The sequence below is a fragment of the Anolis carolinensis genome, chromosome 4, assembly GCF_035594765.1.
Source record: "Anolis carolinensis isolate JA03-04 chromosome 4, rAnoCar3.1.pri, whole genome shotgun sequence".
NCBI classification, from domain to species: domain Eukaryota; kingdom Metazoa; phylum Chordata; class Lepidosauria; order Squamata; family Dactyloidae; genus Anolis; species Anolis carolinensis.
Genome location: NC_085844.1, coordinates 157107660 through 157131348, shown reverse-complemented (window position 1 = coordinate 157131348; position 23689 = coordinate 157107660). Strand labels below are relative to the sequence as shown.

The following is a 23689-nucleotide window of genomic DNA, read 5'->3' as shown; positions in this document are numbered from 1 at the left end:
CATCCCGTAAGCATGAGAAGGGCAGGGTACAAATCTGGGAAATAAAATCTATGTATATAAATCTGTTCTGACCATTTCTACCTTAATAAAAACAATGAAACTACAAAACCCAGAACCACAAAACTTGGCAACACAACACATGGTCCTCCCGGCTGTGTTTAGACGACAAAACCAAAAGTCAATTCAAGATCCAAGTTCCTCAAAATTCCAAAATTTCAAAAAAAAAAGTGCACATGCGTGGAGCAGGCCCCAGGCCCCACTCTTGCAAGATGTAGGGCGCGAAAGGCCCAACCGCCGTGGCAGACAGTTTACCTCACGCAGGGGAGGACGACGTGACAGACAAAAACAAAGGGGGAAAGCTTTGCCCAACTGAAGCTTCAAAAAACTTGGGGACATACTTGGGAGGAGGGTGGGAGGGCGAACTTCAACTCCCACAATTCCTAACCAGCCTGTCCCCCCTCCTCCTCCTCTCCTTCCTTCCTACCTTCCTTGGCGGAGGCATTGGGCCGTTCCAGCTAGTGCATCGCGGCTTGAAGCAGAATCCTTTCATCCCCGCTTGGAAGGCACCCAAAGCCCAGCCAGCCACCCACCCAGCTGCACCCCCTTCCTTCTCACCTCTTTTCTGCCGGGAAGGAGGCCCACCCCAAACCCTGCCAGCAGAGGTCCAGCCAGCCTCTGCTTGAGAACCTCCGGCCCCTTCTGCGCTCCTTTATAATCCCAGATCTGGCAATGGAGACTCATCTCATCCATCTGAGAGCAGATAATCTGGGATTATAAGGGAGCGTGGAAGGGGCTCCGCAGAAGGAAGGACCCCAGAGTGGTGGGGGGAAAGAGATCCCACTCGAGTTGGAAGGGAGCCCACAAGGCCATCCAGCCGCTCCCCCTTCCTCCTGCCATGAAGGATTACACAGACACACACACACACACACACACACACACGTCAAACCCCTGTCCCTAGGGAATGAGAAAGGAAGGAAGGGAGGGAGGAAGAAAGAGAGAGAGAGAGAGAGAGAGAGAGAGAGAAGGAAGGGAGGAAAGAAAGAAAGAGGGAGGGAGGGAGGGTGGGAGGGAAAGAAGAGTGGTATATAAATTAAAGAAGGAAAGGAAGGAAGAAGGAAAGGAGGACGGAAGGAAGGAAAGAAGGAAAAAGGGAAGAGGAGTAAAGGAAGGAAGACCCCTCCCCCACCCTCCACCCTCCTGGCGCCTCCCGCTGCCTCCGCGTCTTACCTGTCCGTCCCGGTGTTCTCCACCAGGCTTCTTGCCTGCTTGCCTGCCTGCCTGGCTCCTTCCTGCAACCAGCATGGGCAAACTTGGGCCCTTCAGGTGATTTGGACTACAACACCCACAATTCCAAACAGCGACAGGCCAAGGGAAAAAAGGAAGGGGCAGGAAGCTCTAAGGAATTGTGGGAGTTGAAGTCCAAAACACCTGGAGGGCCCACAACGGGAAATCCAGACAGGAAACAAACAGAGCCAGCTAAGACCTCCCAACAAAAGATTGCCCCAGGGAGGAATCAGCCAGACTTTTAGGCTACAAGGCCATTACATGCTGATCAAGGTGGCCAATTTATTATGCCACAGCAACGCGTGGCTGGGCACAGCTAATTAATAATAAATAAGGTGGAGGCACCCACTGTACTATAATAACAGCCGACATGTAACTTGGAGCTCACTCACAATTATTGTTGTCAAGGTATCCTGTAACAACCAAAAACAGTGTCCAATTCTGTGGCATCTAACATGAGTTCCTGATGAGTTATAATTACCTCTCTTTTTTTGCTTTTAGATCCCTCCTCTGGTTTGAAATTCTGTTGTGAAACTCAGAACTACAATTTGGGCAACAACCAAAGACACAGATCACAAATTATGGTTCTTGACTTACAGCTGCCACAGACAGACATACTCTTCCAATATAATGTTGATTACATATGAGCATGCTCAACCATCAAAATGGCTGCTGACAAGTCAGAAAATCCCAAGTTATCTACAAAATAGGTTTATTCTGAAGTTGAATTTTTATGTAAGTCGGAACAGGTACAAGTGTAACTCCACATAGGTTTGTTTTGCTGTTCATGCCCCTGTTCAGAATATTTCATTTCATTTTCCATCCCTATGATAATTGGATTTTGAAAAAAATGGCTTATTGTGGAAACAAGAATTGGTGGGAAAGCTTCAGTGGAGACACCTTTTCCCCATAACTCTTTCAGTAAGGAATTTCAATTCCTAGGGGTATATTTCTCTCACTTCCTGTTGTCTCACCCATTTTTAAACAATGATTCATCTGTAAATCAATGTTTACAACTCAGGGACTGCCTGTAGTGTCTTTCGGACACGGTTACCTTAAACTCTTGAAAGCAGAACAGAGAGTTAGTAAGAATCATAGAATCATAGAGTTGGAAGTGACCTCATGGGCTATCCAGTCCAACCCCCTGCTACGAAGCAAGAAAATCGCATTCAAAGCACCCCTGACAGATGGCCATCTAGTCTCTGTTTAAAAGCCTCCAAAGAAGAAACCTCCACCTCACTACGGAGAAGAGAGTTCCACTGCTGGACAACTCTCACAGTTAGGAAGTTATTTCTAATGTTCAGGTGGAATCTTCTAATAACAACTCAGTAGAACTTCATGGTTGTGAAGTCAACTCCTGGATCTACCTGGCTCTCTCCCCTTCCAAAAACTGTCAGTATTGGATGGTTTGCTGAGAGAAAAACAAAATGAGTCCAGCTCACATTCACATTTATCAACATTTCCACAAGTCTTTCCTAGCTCATTCCATCCTCTTGCAGTATAAACTATTACAATCCAGACTTGGAAAGAAATTAAAATAACAATACCACATTGCTGGGGAACAAAACCCTAAGCAAAGGAAAGAGGACTTGGTCTGTTAAGTCTCACTGTAATCCCATATGCATATGGGACATTATAACCAGTCAGGGTCATTTATCTTCCGAAATGCATGGAATGGGGAAAGCAAAATCAGGAGAAAGAAAACAGCGAAAGGAACAATGGGCAAGGTCAGATAATTGTCCTTCCTGCTTCCATAAAGCAGACACGAAGCAGAACATCAGCATGAACAATTCTCTTGGAACATATCATTTGCTGCAAGAAGGCTGCCCTCCCTACCCATGACTGTTAATCTTTTTGCCAGCTGAGTGTTGTTTTATTTGCCTGTTTTCTGATGATTCTTCAGTGAAAAGAAGGTCACTAGACATAAAGTGACCAATTTATCTTCTTATTGCTGTGCAACACATTCAGTTGAGGATTGTGGCATGCCCTGTAGTCTATCAAATAGTCTACAGCCCTGTCATTAGTCCAGCATTCCAGCAGGGTCAGAAATAAAAAGAAATTAAAGAGCCACCTAAATGCCCCAGCTTTACCAAGAAGACTAATCTACCCCCAAATAACTCAGTGAATTATCCACTGCCACCAAATACTAAGTTAATAGACCAAGAGTTCTTTTAAAGATCAGGAAATTGTTAGATTCAGAATTTGAGATTTTTTTTTAATCTGTTGCTCCCAAAATCTGCTTCAACCAGCAGTAAACTGGCCTGCTCTTAGACCTGATGTCAGGACCATAATTTCTGGGCCTGTACTCTGGCGCCAGAAATCAAGGACGCTTACACAAAGAACTGATAAGGCACCTGCGGCTCCCGGCTCTGAAGGGAAATGGCTGATGTGCGAGCGGGAAGAATTGTGCGGGGGTTTTCTCTAGGCGGGAATGACTACTTTGAATGTGGGGGGAGTGTATATAAGGGAATCTTGCTGAGCCGACCATCAATTTCGGCTTTATGTGTGTCAAAGTGTTCTTCAGTAAAGTTTTCAGTGACAACAGAGCAAGCCTCTTGTGTTCATTTGGAAGTGGCTGGAGTGAGCTGACACCTGACTTTGTAAGTAGCATCTGGGAAACCACGTTGGGGGGGGGGGGGGGGGGAGAGAAGTCAGGATCAGAATCTAAAGTTTGAAGTTGGCTCGTTTCCTAAACCCAGGTAGCAACCTGGTTGGCAGTAATACAAGGCACATCAAGAGCAACAATCCCAAACCTGATGGCCTATAGGTGCTTTGAAGTACAGTACCATTCAGCCCAAGCCAGAATAGATATATGAATGAGCAAGAATATGGATTGAACTATGAAAAACTAATAGCAATTTTGATAAATGTGAAAAACCTATTCCAGTATAAACAGATTGGTGCCCTGGGCCTTCTACATTGCCATATAATCCAGTTCAAAACAGGTAATCTGGATTTTATATGGCAATGTCGAAGTGGTCCTGGAGAGAACATTTATTTAGCTATTGCTAAATCTTCCATGGTAATTCTATGGTATGCTTTGGCCAAGACCTCAAGACATTCTTAATTTCAAGTAATAAAACTGGGGTTTCAGATTATGCAAAAATCCTATTACATGAAGGATCCCAGAACAGATCCCACATATAATACAAGGGGCTTACTGTACAGAAAGCACATCTTTATCCCAGTTTTTCAAAATCTCTTCAGAAACTGACTTCTTTTAACTACATAGGATTCCATTACCTGACTTATTTACACACTCTCTAAAAGTTGTGACATTCAATGTATACCTTCCGTGGCTAAAGAGCTATTCAAGAAGGGTAAGAAAATATTTAAATAACTGACCAACAGTGCTTTGTGTCATCTATTAGACCTTATGAGATTGTGAGAATGGAGAGATGAGCATCAAGAAATTTGTAGACATTTCTTCAAAGTTGTCAATACCATGTAGGGGAATAAAAATTTGATGCAGTAGATGCAATGAGAGATGAGGTGGAGATCATGTCATAATAGAACTAGGAGCAAAGGTAAGCATTTTGGTAAGTGTTCACTGATGTGAAAGTTGGGTGGAAAAAGATGGAACTGGAAGAGATTAACAGAATTTTAAAATGAGAGGAATGACATAAATGTGGTTCAACCTGGGCATCAAAATTTTAGGCTGGCGACAAGAGCTCTTGTCTGTACAAGAAGTTTCAAATTGAAGAAAGGATTATTAAACTGTAATAATCAAACACATGGTCTTAAAAATGATTAGAATACATATTCCACATCATTTCTGTTTTACCTTGGCAGGGGCACTGCTCCATTTCAAAGTACATCTCAAATTTGGAAAACCCAATTACCTTTCACCTTCCTAAAACTAATAACATCCTTTTGTAGTACCAGTAGTATTGTTTAGATTAGGGAAGAAGAATCCTAATATATCTACTAGAGGTACACTTCTGAAAGGTGGTCTTTTATTATTTCCCAGCTTGTTTAGATTTTTATGTGCTTAAAAAAATATTTTTCTGGATTACAAAATCAAATCGTGTTCTGATACTTCGCATTTGCAGTTGGGAGTGATAGTAAGAATGAGGGAAAGGATGTGAACATTGGTATTCTGTAAACCTGCAGCAGTTCAAAGAGGTATAACATTATTGGATACAAAAGAACTGAATTAATGCTAGTGAACATTTTCCAATAAGAAAGTACAACATGCCCTCTTGTGGCTGTAGAGGAGCAGTACACAGTAAAGTAATGATGGTACCTACACAGTTCCTGTATGTCTAAAAGGAGAGCATAGGATCAGGGAAACTATCTCACAGTTCTAGTATAAGCCAAATATCTTGCCATGTTACTTTAAAAAAGTAACTCATTTTCTTGCTTATTGAGGCTCTAACTCTGAAAAAGTTATTACAGACATTATTACAGACATTTCCATGGCAGCTTATTCAATCATCTGTTCTCGCTGCCGTCATTTGAGGGGATGGGGCAGTGTCAATAAGCATTTGCCTTTATGAGGGGGCCTAAACATGTCTTTCTATACACACACACACACACACACACACACACACACACATATATATATATATATGGTTTTTCCAGGGGGTTAAAAAGGAGAGGTCAAAGGGTTGGGAAAAGACAGAGAAAAACCAGGAAGGGGACGGTATGGGTTAAGGTTAGATACATAGGTGAGGGGGGGGGGGTAGGGTCGGGAGGGGGAGGGGGAGGGGAAGAGAAGGGAAGGAAATCAATTTGGTCTTCCATCCTTTCCTTTACGGATTTTATATACATTTCCTGGTTTACATCCATTAGTCTTTATTCCAAGATTCCCCCTTTGGATCAGATCTTCTTTATTGTCTTTCAAATAATTTTTAAATTGTGTCCAATCTGTTTGCTTTGTGGGTTTTCACAAGTACGTTAATCTGTCCATTTCATAAATTTCTTCAATTTTTTTCCAGCCATTGTTCCTTTGTTGTTATCTCATGTAACTTCCATTATCTTGCGAATGTGATCCTTGCTGCTGTATTCATGTACGTGAATAAAATATCTTCATTCAAACTAAATTTTGTCTCCAAGTCTGTCAAACCGATTAGGTAGTATTCTGGTTTTAATGGAAAAGTCTTTTAAAGTATTTTTTGAATTTCTGTATGAATTATTTTCCAAAATTTGGTGGTTTCGCTGCATGACCACCACATAAGGTAGTATGAGCCAATCTGATTCTTACATTTCCAGCAGGTGTTTTGAGAATTTTTATACATGATACCTAATTCTTTCGGGGTAATGTACCACCTGTGGAACATTTTCATCCAATTCTCTCTCAAGTCCATCGCATAGGTGTAATTTAATTTTTTTGCCCATATTTTTTCCCATTCTTCTAAATTAATTGAACGTCCAATATTTCTTGCCCATTTCATCATACAGTTTTTAATCTCTTCTACCATTCTAAAAGTTTATTATAGATTCTTGTTATCTCCTTTTTCTCATTTTGTAAAATCCTATCCCAAAACTTTTCTGTCTCACTAAATCCAATTTGCTTATCTTTTATAAATTGTTCTTTTATTTGAGCATATTGAAACCACAAGAGATTTTTGTATTTTTGTTTAATGGCATCTTGACTTCTTAGTTTATACTTGCCATTCTTCTATGTCATAATTTCTTTATATCTAGGTCATTTCGACCAGCAAAGGAGTTTACAATGGTTTGCTTCTAAGGGCGAGATCCACATCGGTGTCTTTCCATAGAAGTGTTTTTTGTACTTTTCCCATATTCTTACTAGGGACGACCTGACAAAGTGGTTGCCAAAATTTCTTTCTATTTTTCTTTTATCGTACCATAGGTATGTGTGCCAAACCCTTCTCAGGTCAAACCCTTCTAAACTTAATGTGTTCTCTTTATTTAGGGTTGCCCAACCTTTGAACCATGACAGCACACAAGCTTCAAAATACAATTGCAGGTTAGGCAGTCCAAATCCACCTCTATTTTTTATGTCCATCATAATCACATATTTGACTCTGGGCTTTTGCCCTATATAAATTTTGAAAGATCCTTGTTCAATTCCTTAAACACTTTGGAATTCCTAATTATTGGCAAATTTTGAAATAAATATAGCATTTATGTCTTTACTTCTTTCTTTTTACTTTACTAGAAAGTAAGGAGTGCAGGACCTTGTGCAGGGCAACAAGGGCGGGAAACCAGCCCTTCAGTTGTTGTTGGGACTGCAAGTCCCAGCAGCCATTAACAGCATACTCAATAGTGAGGAATACTGGGTGTTGCAATCCAACAACATGTGATGGGTTCTATGTCCTCCACTCCTAGACTAGAGAAATGCAGTGCTGCACTCACTCCTGCCAACAACATTACTTCTTAAACTTTTCCACTTTCAGCCCAATAAATGTTTGTGTGATCCCAAGTATTTAGGAATATAAAATAGGTATAAAAATAACTCACAAAAATAATTCGTGAAGAACTATATGTTCTTCATGAATTATCAGCTACATCCAAGAGTATTGAAGGAATTAGCGGAAGTTATTTTAGAACCACTGGCAATTATCTTCGAGAGTTCTTGGAGAACAGGAGAAGTCCCAGAAGATTGGAGGAGGGCGAATGTGGTCCCTATCTTCAAGAAGGGAAAAAAGAACGACCCAAACAATTACCGTCCGGTCAGCCTCACATCGATACCAGGCAAGATTCTGGAAAAGATCATTAAGGAAGTGGTCTGCGAACACTTAGAAACAAATGCGGTCATTGCTAATAGTCAACATGGATTTACCAAAAACAAGTCATGCCAGACTAATCTGATCTCTTTTTTCGATAGAGTTACGGGTTGGGTCGATACAGGGAATGCTGTGGATGTAGCGTACCTGGATTTCAGTAAGGCCTTCGACAAAGTCCCCCACGACCTTCTGGCAAACAAACTAGTAAAATGTGGGCTAGACAAAACTACGGTTAGGTGGACCTGTAATTGGCTAAGCGAACGAACCCAAAGGGTGCTCACCAATGCGTCGTCTTCATCATGGAAAGAAGTGACAAGTGGAGTGCCGCAGGGCTCCGTCCTGGGCCCGGTTCTGTTCAACATCTTTATTAACGACTTAGACGAAGGGTTAGAAGGCACGATCATCAAGTTTGTAGACGACACAAAACTGGGAGGGATAGCTAACACTCCAGAAGCCTGGAGCAGAATTCAAAACGATCTTGACAGATTAGAGAGATGGGCCGAAACTAACAAAATGAAGTTCAACAGGGACAAATGCAAGATACTTCACTTCGGCAGAAAAAATGGAATGCAAAGATACAGAATGGGGGACGCCTAGCTTGACAGCAGTGTGTGCAAAAAAGACCTTGGAATCCTCGTGGACAACAAGTTAAACATGAGCCAACAATGTGATGCGGCAGCTAAAAAAGCCAACGGGATTCTGGCCTGCATCAATAGGGGAATAGCGTCTAGATCCAGGGAAGTCCTGCTCCCCCTCTATTCTGCCTTGGTCAGACCACACCTGGAATACTGTGTCCAATTTTGGGCACCGCAGTTGAAGGGAGATGTTGACAAGCTGGAAAGCGTCCAGAGGAGGGCGACTAAAATGATTAAGGGTCTGGAGAACAAGCCCTATGAGGAGCGGCTTAAAGAGCTGGGCATGTTTAGCCTGCAGAAGAGAAGGCTGAGAGGAGACATGATAGCCATGTACAAATATGTGAGGGGAAGTCATAGAGAGGAGGGAGCAAGCTTGTTTTCTGCGGCCCTGCAGACTAGGATGCGGAACAATGGCTTCAAACTACAGGAAAGGAGATTCCACCTGAACATCAGGAGGAACTTCCTCACTGTGAGAGCTGTTCGACAGTGGAACTCTCTCCCCCGAGCCGTGGTAGAGGCTCCTTCTTTGGAGGCTTTTAAACAGAGGCTGGATGGCCATCTGTCGGGGGTGCTTTGAATGCGATTTCCTGCTTCTTAGCAGGGGGTTGGACTGGATGGCCCATGAGGTCTCTTCCAACTCTACTATTCTATGATTCTATGATTCTATGATTCTACTTCCAAGCCTTGATCACATGCACCTTTTTACCACTGTGCTGCAAAATTCCTAAATTCTGTATCTTGTATCTTCAATGTGACTAAGTACAAAGATACGTCAAATAATTCCATGAAATACCTTTGGTCCACGTGGTTTGATGGATTTTCCCATTAGTTTCTCATCGTCCAATTCACATTGTTCTAAAAGATCCAATATATCTTCTTCCTGAAAAGGATTGACATAAAAGCCACAATGCAGAATTATGAATGTGGCAATTTGCTTTGCATCAAACAGTGATTGAAGTCCAGTGTAGAGTTACAGTAACCTAGTTAGTTACGTTGAGCTCAATATTGTCATCTTTTATTAGCACCATGAAATCTGTTCCCTTGTATATTAGAGCTAAACCCTTAGGCATTTTAGCAACATCTTTCATCTCAACATGAACAACTCTGCATCCCTTCACACTTAGGTAAATATTGTCATGCAGAGATACCTCATACAAGCACTACGCAATCCTCATGTAGAATCGCAACACTGTGCAACACATGACAATGGCTGGGTCACACTGTACAATGTGAAATGCACAACCATCACATGCAACTTCAGTGAACAATGTTGCTGCATGTGCAACGCTGCTGTCAGGAGAATATGGGTGCATCTTGACTCGACTTTAACTGCCAAGGCTCAATGCTGTGGAATCTTGGGAGCTGTGTTTTCATGAAATGCCAGCACTATTTGGTAGAGAAGGGTAAAGACCGTGTAAAACTACAACTCCCATGATTCCATAACATTAACCATGGCACTGAAGTGGTACCAAACTGCATTAATTCTCTATTGTGGTATGGCAAATAATTTGCCCTACATGTATAGCATGACTTGGCCATGGAATTCTAATGGAATGCCAGCCAAGACTGCCAAACAGCAGGGATGTGCCATTTGTGGCCTTACTTACTTTCTTAGGTGATCCCTCGTAGTTCGAGGACGATTGTCTCCCATCTCTGGTGTCTCGGGGGTGAGTTCTTAGGTGGCTGAAGAAACGTGTTCTTGATCTGCATGTTCTCTACCGCAGTGAGGACATCGGTTTCCAAGTGGAAGGTGGTCCCAGTCAGGGTTGTCTCTCTGGCATGTTTGGAAGGCTTTCCTTTTGTTATCAATTAGCTGTTGGATCTCTTTGTCGTTATTGTCAAACCAGTCTTGATGTTTCTTAGTTTGGTATCCAATGGTTTCTTCACAGGCTGTGATGATGGAGATCTTCAGTTTGTTCCTCAACATTTTTGGGGTGTTCTGTGGGTAGATGATCCTTGAGTGTTGTTTGGAGAAAGGCTCATTTGGAGGGCTCCTGAAGGGCTTGGGTGTTCATTTTGCGCCTTGTTTTTCTTCCTCGGAGTCTGCGTTTGGGGGCAATCTTGATAGCCATCGTGGATCGGATTAACCTGTGGTCTGGCCACAGGTCGGAGTCCTGTCCAACTCTTGCATTAAAGGAGGATGATTTTGTCCTCCTTAGGTGTCTCTGATAGGATGGTGTCCAGCTGACAATAAAAATTTTCCTTGATATCTTCGTCAGCATCTAGTGTTGGTGCATAGGCACATATGATGGTTGCCTGATGGTTTTTGGCAAGGTTAATTCAGAGAGTTGAGAGTCGTTCGTTAATGCCAGTTCATTTCTCTTTTTTGGCCGCAGAGTGGTGACCCCTCTGGACGCGGCAGTCCACTTAGGGATGGGAGGGGCAGACTATGTTTAAGGCACCTTTTCTAGCCCCTTCCCCATGTGGGGTGAGCAGAGCGGATCCTAAAATGGGCTGCTCAATCATGGATACAGCTGCTGGACTACTCAACTGCCTCGGACCTTGAGGTAGAACGACTGAGTCCATATCCACTGCCCATGTGCCAGTCTGTGACTAGGGGCTTCCAGATTTCACAGTCCTGCCCCCGTCGCCACTCGCTGATCGCCATGGGACTTCAGTTGGTTTGTTTTTATTTTTCTTGGAAGATGCCTGTGCGTGATTTTTTTTTAATGTGTGGAGGTCGGTGCACTGCCAGTCAACACACAGTCTTCACAGAGTGAGGTCCCAGCAGTGGTGTGATTGCACAACGACAGTAGCTTCTCAGTCTGTTGCAGCCTTCTTCTGCCTTCACAGCCATTGTAACATGTACCATGTTATCCTCTGCCTGCTCCACCGTTGAGGTCTTAGGGTCTTCGGATTGTTCTTGGTCTGGATCCTCCCCTGTGGCTCCTCCTGGGAGTGCAAGACTCCAGTGGTTGTACCCTCAGGTTCATTGGAACACGCAAGCCCCCTCACCACGGCAAGGTGACAATCCATCGAGGGGGATATTGTGGCCATTTAGATACTGCCCTTTAGCTTTGCTGACTTGGATTCATGGACTCTCGAGTCCAATAACACCCGCAAAGCAACCAATTGCCCATCCCAGTTATTCAGACATTCAAAGCACAGCTTTTCTTATGAATACTAAAACAGGAACATAAAGTATGAACTGTTTTGAAATTAGCATTTCTTTAAAAGGCTACATGTAGTTTAAAAACTAGGAATGTAACATAGTGCTTCTATCTACCCCAGATATATTGAATCTATAGCTCAGATTCAGCTCCATATCTGGCCCTGATAAGAGTTGGAGAGCCAATGGTTCCAAGCCCCCAGAATATCTACCTGGAGTTTTCTAAACAACACAGCTCTTTTCCATTTAGGGGCCACTTAAAAACAAAGCAGGGATACAATCAGTGAAAGCACATTGATACAACTAATAGCCAACTTGCTGTTTTGTTTCAGCAAGCAGAATGAATATAAATGATCGCAGCTACATCTTTTTTCAGAAACTAATCTTTAAATACAGCTTAGGTAGCACCAAATATTGATGGGGAAGTAAAAATTCATCAGAGAGAATCCTTCAGAATGATGTTAACTCTGCACAAACATGATAAGTGTGAGGTGATATCAATCCAATGGTACCTTCATCCTTTTCAAAGGGTTGTTCATTTCTCGTTGAAGTGACGCTGCTCTCCCAGAGAGGAATGTCTGAAAGGCAGCAGCTAAAAGAGTTTCATATTTTTCAAGCAGCAGCTTATCATCAGGAGGATAAATCCGCCTAGGATTTTAATAAAGGAGGAAGAAAAACAAAGAAGCAGGGACAGGGATTACAATCTACAGAGTCTATTTCCAACACACATTACACTGACATGAACAAGAATCACAAAAGGGCAAAATAGCTCTGCTTCCATTCCATCTGACAAGCTGTGCCTATGAGATTATTGGCTCCACCTTAAGCACAATACTAAACCAAAAAAGCCTATTGGCTAGTAGATTTGGCCATTGTTTATCATCAATGTGAAGCACAGATTGTGAAAACACTATTTCTAGTTTAATGACTTTTGTGGATGATTTAACTAGGTGTGTCAAGTGTTAGCCAAGATACCAAGCAAAATAGGAACAGAGTTTATGTATGAAAATATAAACATTTGAGTATTTGAATACTCACTGAAATCTCAACTTCAGGTAAGAAACATTAACAAAATAATTCACTCATACTTCAGAAGTATGGTATGCCCAGTACTTATGGTTATGTTTACCTGCATCTCAAAAATATGTCCTCTCTTGGAATTTTACAGGTCCTCCAGGAAATTCTATGGCATGCTTTTGCTGGAGAACCTAGAAAATTCATGGAGGATACATTTCTACGAATTTTCTAGGTTTTCTAGCATGACTCAATGGCAGCTTTCATCAAAAGTCATTCATTTCAATAGGATTCCCTATTATCAATGGTTTTCTGCTTCCACAGTAAATTCAGGAACATCTTCCCTGTTAAAAAGGGTGTGGTATTGTATAAAAAGTGTTTACTAACCAAGGAATACCACAAAAGGGTGTGAGAAATCCCATTAGTGGTTGGCTTCTTCCTTTATTATTCATGGACCCTTATTTCTCCTTCCCAAAAAGCTAGGATAAATGCCTACCCCTGCCAACACTATAAATTACCACTAACAGGTCCTGGAAAAGTTATTTTTTTAAAACCACAGCCCCCAGAAAACTCCCTACAAATTCAGTCAGTGAACTTAATATACAGTTCTAGTATATAAAAGGAACTTCTCAATCTCTGGTCACCACCACTGTTTAATTGATGCAGATCAGCTAAATAGGCCAAATCAGCTGGTTCCAAGAAATAGGTCAGGCATGTTTCTTGACAGTCATTAAAATGCTAGGAAAATAACAAAATACCTGAGTGGCCCTAGATTCATAAATAGACAAACTATGACTACAACATGATACATGCAAAATACCTTCACATTTCCCATGGGACTGGATATGGCTACAACATATTGCATTGCTCTACACTTTTCTTTAGCTAAACATTTGGGAGCAAGATTTGTTACAGGGATATTTGGGGAAGGATCCTAGCTCAGGGGCTGAACTCATGCTTTCTGTACAGATAACCTCTCTGCTATCTTTAGTTAAAATAATCAGACTAGTAGTGATCGGAAAGACCATCATTAGAGACCTTAGGAACCTGATGCCAGACACAGCAGACAATATGAAATAGATTGGCAAACCGCCTGGCCTGGTGTAAGGTAGCTTCCTATTTGCCTGTGACAGTAACAGGCAGGCTGCCTTTCAAGGATGTTTGCCAACTAATCTGTAGCTTCAAAACTCCTGATAAGCTTCCTTAGAAGATAGTCTGAAAACAAGCAAGAAAAGGTTTTGTGTTCTGAAATTAAAGCTAATCCATGGCTGTACTTGATGCAAAATGTCCTGGTAGAATTGACTCATTTTCCATAGCATATATATATATATATATAGATAGAGAGAGAGAGAGAGAGAGAGAGAGAGAGAGAGAGCACAACCAAGTGTTCAATTGAGCTGTCTCAAGCCAAAGATAGAAAGTGCCTACAATTTAAAGAACTGCCTTATCGCATCAAACAGAAAATCAGTTCACTATTCTCTCCAGTTCTCAAGAGTATACAGATTACAGAGTGATCTGAATTATGCACTCACTATGTTAGACCAGAGTCTGGATGTAACTAGTCACTAGAGATGTAATTCCTTCATTTCCAAAGGAGCAGCAAGTATTTTTAGCAATTCTTTTCGAACAATCTGCCTTCCATGTTCACAGATTGCGCATCCACAGAACCATTCATGGCTTGAAAAAATCCCCCTCCCTCTTAAAAATCCTTAAAAGCAAGGCTTGACTTTTCCATTTTATATAAGAGTTAACCTTTTACTGTATCACTGTATATGATATTGGAACTTAAGCATCAATGTATTTTGGTATCCATGGGATTTGGGGCAGGGGGGTTTCCAAGAACCAATCCCCAGTGAATATCTGTTTCCTCTGAAGAAAATGTTGTTATTGAGAATGTAGTCTGCATAAAATTGACACAAGGCCTTGCAGAGAAAATAGTATTTTCTGCTCAGGAAACAGAATTTGTACACACACACAAATGCTGTTTTCTGCACACACACAAACATTTGCACAGAATAAGACTCGAAGTACAAAGATTCTTGTAAGTCCAGACTTCTCCCTATTAAACTTTCCTATCTTTCAAGAAATATGTATTTCAGCCATTTTTAATATTTTCAAATATTCTTCCCATCCACACAAACAACAAACTACTGGTAATTTCTTCCTTTCTCCAATAATGATGCCATAAGTTGTATTACTGTTGTCACTTCAGAAGGGATGAAACCGCTCCTTCTGTGGCATAATTAATCTTTATAGTTATGGATATAGCCTCACTAATGATGAAAAAATATATGGTATCACTATTGACTCATGCTATGCCATGTGCTTCTGCATTCATTTAAAAAAAATAGCTAAACCCTATTTTAGTTACTTCTGATAAATTGCAAAATATCTACTTTTAAATGTAAATATAAAAGGTAAAGGTAAAGGTTTCCCCTGACATTAAATCCAGTCGTGTTCGACTCTGGGGATTGGTGCTCTTCTCCTTTTCTAAGTCGAAGAGCCGGCGTTGTCACCTCCAAGGTCAAGTGGCCGGCATGACTGCATGGAACACCGTTACCTTCCCACCGGAGAGGTACCTATTGATCTACTCACATTTGCATGTTTTCGAACTGCTAGGTTGGCAGAAGCTGGAGCTAACAGCGGGCGCTCACTCCGCTCCCTGGATTTGAACCTGGGACCTTTCGGTCTGCAAGTTCAGCAGTTCAGCGCTTTAACACACTGAGCCACCGGAGGCTCCAAATGTAAATATAGTGATAGTCAAATCCTTGGAATTGATTGGCACAATAAAAATAACAAAATACTGTAAAGCGTCACTTTCCAAGTTCTAGAATAAGATCTGTACTGACACTAACGATATTTAAGAGTTAACTTTTCCTCTGAAGCAGGAATAGAAAACAGAGAAAATTCATTCTAGGCATGGTTGAAACAATCTGTGTCTTCGCTCTGCACCACATGTCAATCTTGCTGAGGATAATTGCATTTTTTAACCCCAAAAAGTCAGTACCACTTCCAGATTTTACTGCTTATTCTCATTGCCCCTCCTGTTACTCACTAGAAGCCATCTTTGCTCAAACAAAAAATTAGGCACAGAAATGTTCCTCAATTACAGCATTATGTTATATTTAAAAATTCTTTTGAATTGAATGCTAAGATTATCCAGTTACCTGTAATTTCCCATATGCCTATTTTCATGTTCTTCTTTGGAGATCTGTTTGCGTACTTGTGCAAGTGTCTCTTTCTAAAAAATCAAGAACATTTAAGAAGTGATTGACCATGTTAACTGGAAGGGTCTGAAAATGTAGCTTATATATATATAGTTTCAAAAATATAATACCAGTTCTTCTCTCCTTCTTTCTAAGGACCGTCGTTGCTTTTCCCAATCAGAAGACACAGGTGACAACCTTTTCATTGAACCTTGACCATAAAGTCTCTTCTGAGCCTCTGCTTTCTGCTTAGCTAAATTTTTCCTTTTATCACTTGTTCTGAAATAAAATTTACAGCAGACATGACAAAAAGAACATATCCATCAAGCAGAGAATGTAACTGGGCTGAGGAGGTGTTGAATAATGGCATAGCCCCCCAAAATAAGAATTCTGTCCTGATGAAATTTTCCACCAGTCTCCAATTTCTACCATGGCAGAGAATGAGACAATTAACTCTTCTATTTGCTGTGTTTCCGTTTAAATTATATAACAGTGCTGCGTATGATGTGCTGTATTTTATTTTCTAAATACAAATTTTGTTAGTAATTACATTCTTAATGTGGTTTTACTGTTTTAACCATGGTTTTTTAATATACTGTTATTTGTTTTGTTTTTACCTTTTGGAAAATAAGAAATCAATTTCATATCGTTTTAAACTTCTGGAATCAGTCTTGGATCCCATCTCAAGACAATAAATCAATCAAAAATCCACCGAATATGTGGAGTCAAAAATGTACCTACTCTAACTCCAGCTTCAAAATAAAAGCACAGATGCCTAGATTGTTACATATTCCCTTTCAAAGGAATTTAGGAAAGTCTTCTTTTGTGTGTGTGTCAGCAGTGACTTGAGAAGCTGCAAGTCGCTTCTAGTGTGGGAGAACTGACCATCTGCAAGGATGTCACCCAGGGGACACCCGGATGTTTGATGTTTTACCATCCTTGTGGGAGGCTTCTCTCATGTCCCCGCATGGGGAGCTGGAGCTGACAGAGGGAGCTCAACCGCTCTCCCCAGATTTGAACAACTGACCTGCTGATCAGTAGTCCTGCCATTACAAGGGTTTAACCCACTGCACCACCACGGGCCCCTTCTAATTCAATAATTTTAATTAAATAAGTATATATTACGTTTTTTATCAGTCTATCTAGCCTGGTGAATCATGTGGTGGGGATGAATACTTTGTGCTACTACTTCACAGCAGTAAAATTGTTTTTACTAATTAATATACATTTGCTATTTAAGAAGGAACTGGAGGCAGAATCAGAGAGTGTGCTTGCAAGATAGAATTATGCAGTTTGATACCACTGTACCTGCCATTGCAGAGAAGGCTAAAGACTTTGTAAAATTACAACACTCTTGATTCCATTGCATTGAGCCATGGCAGTTGAAGTGCCACTGCATTAATTCTACAAGGAAGAGGCACCCAGAATCAGAGTTGCATAGTAGAAACATAGGATGCTTCCAGACAGTGCCAAAATGTAGGACAAATAAGTGGGGCAAAAATTGTGGGACCTGACACAGGGCCGGCCGGAGATATTTTTAAATGTTAAGCGGGGGTGCTAAAAAGCGCCCCCGCCACCGGCCCCGCCTCCCACGCCCTGGCCCCGCCCAGCATGCCCTGGCCCCGCCTCCCACGCTGCGTGGGAGGCGGGGCCAGGGCGAATAGTGCTGGGGGCGGGGCCAGAGTTGGCCCCGCCCCCCGTCCAGCGTGCCCTGGCCGCGACCAGGAAGTAAGGGCAAAATGGCCTATCTGTGCTGTGCGTATGCGCACAGCACAGATAGGCCATTTGGCCCTTAGTCTACAAACTAAGGGCAAAATGGGCTATCTGGCAGTGCGCATGCGCACAGCCAGATAGGCCATTTTGCCCTTAGTTTGTCGACTACGGGCAAAATGGCCTATCTGTGCTGTGCGCATGCGCACAGCACAGATAGGCCATTTGGCCCTTACTTCCTGGTCGCGGCCGCCGGGCGATCGCATGCGCACAGCCAGATAGGCCATTTTGCCCTTAGTTTGTCGACTAAGGGCAAAATGGCATATCTGTTTTTAGCGGTTTGGCGCGGGCGCGGGGATTGAAGCCCCGCGCGGCCGCGCCAACACCGGAGGCATCGGTGGCGCTACGGGCCGCTGTCGACGCCTCGACAGCGCCCCTAGCGGCCAGCGCCCGAGGCGGCCGCGTCAGCGGCCTCGTATAATCAACCGGCCCTGACCTGACAGCAAGTCAAAACACAGACCTCTCAGTCCCGGTAAATGGTACCCTGCCATCCTGACACGTTTGTAGCAGATTTTAGAAATCTGCAAGATAGACAAGGGACATCTGGCGGAAGTTTATTTTTTTTAATTGACTCTCCAAGATGTGCTGGACCTGATATCCGCTCATTAAGTTATCTAAATGTACACACAAGCAGATTTCTTATTATTTCTCATCACCCTACTGTAAATTCAAGCTCTGCTTAATTTTATAAAGTTCAGAACAAAGGAATGGTTGCAGAGAGTTCTCATTGTAATTACTTTACATTTGTGCTTCCATTTAGCCACATGTGTGTCCATGGCTCCATATGTTTACAGCCCAGATCAGCTGTTTCGGGATTTTAAAATGTACATATATGCTGGAGGAGTCCATACCAGGGTATAAAATGAAATCACATTTTTCCTTGATTGCAGAGATATATAGTCATGTGAATATGCATTTTTCCCCACCAGAATTGGGTTTTAAGTGTACTTTTTTAACATGTGTATTTCATCTGTTAATTCAAATCAGCATGCATTTTTGTAAAACATCATTTAGCCACCACCACCCCTTTTATCTTGGTTTCTTCCGTGTTTTAGAGCCTGTATAGAAGAGCCCAAAGAGCCAAGGTTTTTACTTACTGACTCCACAGCCTTGTAATGCCAGAAATTTGAGAAATTCATTAGGTGAGAAAAGATTTCTTATTTAGGTAGGAAATGTCCTAATTTTATATCACTATCTCCAAGCTACTCCCTTGTCTGGTTATGCTTATGACTTCGACAGCAGGTTAGTCACCATGACTCAGCTGGCAAAGATTTACAAGGCACAGGGATAAATATGCTGAAAACCAGAGGTTTCATTCATCCATACTAAGTCATGTCACAAATCAATTCATCTCAACTATAAGCCTCTAGTCTTAACTTCTAATTTTCCGAGTTTCAAATGAAAGCATTAAACATAACATTGCTGTTGTAATGGTAGATTTTGTTAACAATATTCCCAATGTTGTTATTTTTAAGTAGTAACACAATGTCCTAAATTCAACTGTTAGTCCTAACTAGGGTAGACCAATGGAATAAATAGGATTTAAATAGGTATTGACTTACTTATTTATGAACTGATTCAGTGAATCTACTTTAGTCCGCATTAACAGCCAAATTTAGGTCAACATCTGATAACATTACTTGTTTCACCAGAAAAGTAATGATGTTAACTGGTTACTCCTAAATTACCAGAGAGGTGGTGGCTCTTTGGAATTTTAAGTGATTTTTTGTAAAAAAAAAAAAAGAAAGAAAGAAAGAAGAAGAAAAAAGGAGAAGAAGAAGAAGAAGAGAAAGAAAGAAAGAAAGAAAGAAAAGAAAGAAAGAAAGAAAAGAAAAAGTAAAAGAAAAAAAGTAAAAAGAAATTAACAAGTAAAAATAAAAGAAAATCATCATCATCAGCCAGCAGTATTACTTTTAAAAAGTAATGTTCCCAACTCTGCAAAATATATAGCAGCAAAAGATTCTAAATAAAAATATATGCCAGATAATAGCAATGAAGGAAAATTATCATATGTAGGATTCATAAAATATAAAAAAACTAAAAGCATTTTAAAATGGGAGGCATTTGCTCAAAAACAGTCAATCTGCCCTCATTCATTAATCACTTTCTTTCAAATAGCTGAGGCATTGAGACAATCTGAATATATGTATCTGAGGGGAAAATGGAAGCAAGACATCAGGAAGATATTAACCAAAGGTGTTATAAAGAATCCAAAGAGCACAAAATAAAAAAGGAAGAGAATACAAACAGCTGTCCAAAGTATATTACTGCAAATGAAAACTCATTCAAATCCTATCCTGTCTGAATTTTAAAAGACATTAAAGACCTATCACTTCCAGCAGGCCTATGCAGGTAATTCTAAACTATTTATTTTAAATTGACATTTTAAAGTATGTGTATGGGTTATTTTGGCATGTAACAGTTCGTATTTTAGTCTTATGTTTCTAATACATGTTTTAAAAATTATTTTACGTGTTTTCATTAAATATTGTAGTATGTTGTACACAGTCTCGAGAAATTATCATCATCATTAATCAATCAATCAATTTAAATTGCATTAACATTGAATCCAGTATTTACAACAAAAGCAAATAACCACCTAGACTAATTTGCTTCGGATTCCCTGAGGGTATGCTTCTAACACCACAGGTTGTATTGCGATGCTTTTAGTTGTGAGCCGATTTGAGTTTCCGTATGGAGAAAAAAAGAGGGATATAAACAAACATAACAACAACAACAACAACAACAACACAGCAGGGTAGTCCTGTCCACACACAGTCATTAAAAGGTGTCTTAATTGTAAATACTGGCACAGTGCGCCTGTAGGTAAATGATAAGTAGGCTGCAATATTGACAATGGGGAAAATTCTTAGTCTTTATCTATAAATTGGTCATATCAAGCAGGTCATATTGAGGACTCTCCATTTCAATATGCTTTGAACAACTCCCACACAAAGAGTTTTTTGCCTATTTGATCATTTTGGTAGGCTGCTTAGCATAAAATAAAGTAATACTTTTGCTGGGAGTATGTTGATTGCAGCGTTGTTTATATTATACCCTACTTTGCCCATGAAGCAATAAAGAGTCAATATAGTTTTGTGAAAACTTATCAGTTAGAATGTACATTTAAAACTATTTCATCCTGTTGTATTCCTTGACATTAACAATAATCCTTTGGATTGTTCAAACATTTTCTGGATGAATAGTGTGTGCCCACCCCCCTGCAGATGGCAGTTGTTTGTAAATATTTTTATGCTGTACACTTCACTTGTGTATCTGTATCTTGTTTTATATACAGTTTGCAATAGCCTTTGGTCGCAAGCAATAAATGGACAGATTGATTTAAATATAAATTTACCTGATATTGAGAAGCTTTAATGCATTGAGCAGAACACCTTTTTTCACATCATAGTCTATTTTTTGGTCAGTACCAAAGCTTGGGGCTCGGTTAATCTGAAAAATATAAGAGGAGTGAACATCCCTAAGAATATTTAATCCACACAATAACTCCAAAATATTATAATTTTTTTCTATCTCCACCTCACTCTTTCTTGTATATATACACATTGAGTCATTTTTAAAAAATCATCTTGCAAACATACCTGACTATGCACCTGCATTCTGCCCTGTGCATCACCATTATAATCTCCTTATTTATATCCCAGCTGTTCTCCAAGTATCTTACAAATTATAACTATACTATAGCAGAAAACATACAAAAAGTCTATATTAAAATAGAATTAAACTACTAACAATTGCAACATAAAACATACATTTATAATGATGAAAAGAAGTACAGAACACGATTTTCTAAAGCAGTTTTATTTCAACTTTCCACTACTGAAAGCCTGCTTCAATACAAAAAAAGGCTTCACTTATCAATGGAAGGATAGCAAGCAAGGAGCTATTCTAGCTTCTATACGGAAGAAGTTCTAGAGCCTGGGAGCAGCCACTGAGAAGACACTATCTAGTGTACACACCAAATGTACAGTAGTTGAGAAAGCGGTGGCACTGACAGAAAAACCTCTTCTTAGGATCTCAGAGTTCAGAAAGGCACATATGGGAAGATACAGTCTGTCAGATATTCTGCACCTGCATAGGGCTTAGTCACATCCATTTTCACATGAAGTAGCTACAGTTTCTGGTGCACCACCAAAATTTAACAGAAGATGATTACATCTGATATCTCCATCTAATCACATAAGAACAGGTTGTTGTCATTGTGTGCCTTTCCAATTTAGGGTGACACTAAGGCTGTACACTGCAGAGGGCCTACAAAGGCATCCCATGAACTAACTGGAAGCTGGCCACAAAGATTTGCTGAGTGTGGGTTGCTCCAAGCCAAGGAATATTTTTTCCTACCTTGTTTGACAAGATGTGCCTATCTGATAAGAATCAGTGCTAGAACAATTCAGAGCAAAGCAAGAAAAGGAAAGAGATAATTCCCATGGGTTAGCCCTATCAGAGTTAGCCCTATCCACATAAGCGCCTCTGTATGTTGCTTCCAAATTCCTGCTCTGAATTGTATATACACTGATCAGCTTCAGTAGATTTTGTGGGTTAATCCAGAATTACAGCTGAGGGGGCTTTTTTATACACTATTTCCAGCTGAATGTGTTTTGCAGCGTGCATTGGGGATGTACATTTTATAGACACCCCAACCTCAAGACGGCTCAACCTGGATTTAAGTGTCTGTGTAGAAAGGCTGTAAGATGAATCATGGGGGTTTATTGGTGAGATTTCCTCAGATAAGTTTGTCATTGCCTTCCTCTAAGGCTGAGAAGGTGTAACCTGCTCATGATTCTGCTGTGGATTTCCCTGTCCAAGGAAGGATCAGAACTCTGGTCTTAGATTATTATTTTTTGTCATTTTTTTCTCTATTCAATTTTTCTTTTTTTTTCTTTTTTCTCATTCCTTCTATCTTTCTTTCCTATAAAATCATATGTTCTCACTCTATCACTGTATACTATACCTAAAACTCTAATAAAAATCTATTTTAAAAAAGAAGAAGAAGAAGAACTCTGTTCAGGAGTCACAATCCAACAGTCAAACCACTATACCATGCTCAGAGGAATAGAGCTGGAACTAAAATATGGCCCCAACTTACTCGCTTCTTTATTCATTTCCATTTATTATCTCCTTCTCTTCTTGTCAATTTTCCTTCCTTTCTCATTCCACTGGCTTTTCATATTTGTAATGTCTACACCCACCAATGTTTCTCTTTTCCCCTGCCCTCTATATATACTAAGGTTCTGCACACACTCAGTCTCTCTTAAGAGAATCCAGCAATTACTATCCCTGATTATTGTTAGTGCCCATAAGCATGTAACTTCTCTTATGAGCTAAAGTTGCCATGTGAATGCACTGACTGCCATAAAGTTAAATACGAAATCAAAAATGACATCTCAGTGTTCTAAAGGTTCTAGTTAATCATTTCCATGATCCCAAATCTAATAGTATACATTTTGCATTATTTGCTCTTGAAAGAAGTACTGCACAGGGTTTTCCTCTTTCTCATCTGATACATCATTTAGGCTTGAAATCTTTTGCTTTCTCCATTAGAAAAAAAACCAATAGCAATATCTATGGATTTGCACATGATTCTTTAGAATTTAAAATTATTTAGGCCAAGGTTAATAATAAACTTTATTTATAACTTGCCCTATCTCCCCGAAGGCTGAGAATCATGTGGACATCCAAATATTCTTAGACTACAATTCTTGGTGTCACTAAACAGTGGAGAGGAATGATGAGAACTGCAGTGAGATCTAGATGGACTTATGATTTTTGCCATCCCTGGTTTATATAGATGATCGTTCATTTCTGAACCTCAATCTTCTGTCTTGCATGTGACTTCAAAACAACTGAAACAGCCAGATGTCTTGAAAAGGCATGCGGTAACACAAACAGAGAATACCAGCTTGGTGTAAAACTACTTCTCAGGCTATCTAATCAGAAATTAGGGTTTTTTTTCAG

The 23689-nt window shown here is 40.5% G+C and overlaps 1 protein-coding gene across 5 annotated transcripts in view; it reads right to left on the bottom strand.

The window, feature by feature from the left end:
* Positions 1–23689, bottom strand: part of ttll7 (tubulin tyrosine ligase like 7) — a 107781-nt gene that overhangs the window by 27879 nt on the left and 56213 nt on the right. For all 5 annotated transcript variants that reach the window (XM_062978101.1, XM_016994885.2, XM_008114157.3 and 2 more), the window contains exons 10-14: positions 21072–21166; positions 16075–16222; positions 15905–15978; positions 12236–12371; positions 9408–9494 (exon numbers count right to left, since the gene is read on the bottom strand). In XM_062978101.1, coding sequence (XP_062834171.1) covers positions 9408–9494; positions 12236–12371; positions 15905–15978; positions 16075–16222; positions 21072–21166 — 540 coding nt within the window. The remainder of the gene's footprint in view (positions 1–9407; positions 9495–12235; positions 12372–15904; positions 15979–16074; positions 16223–21071; positions 21167–23689) is intronic.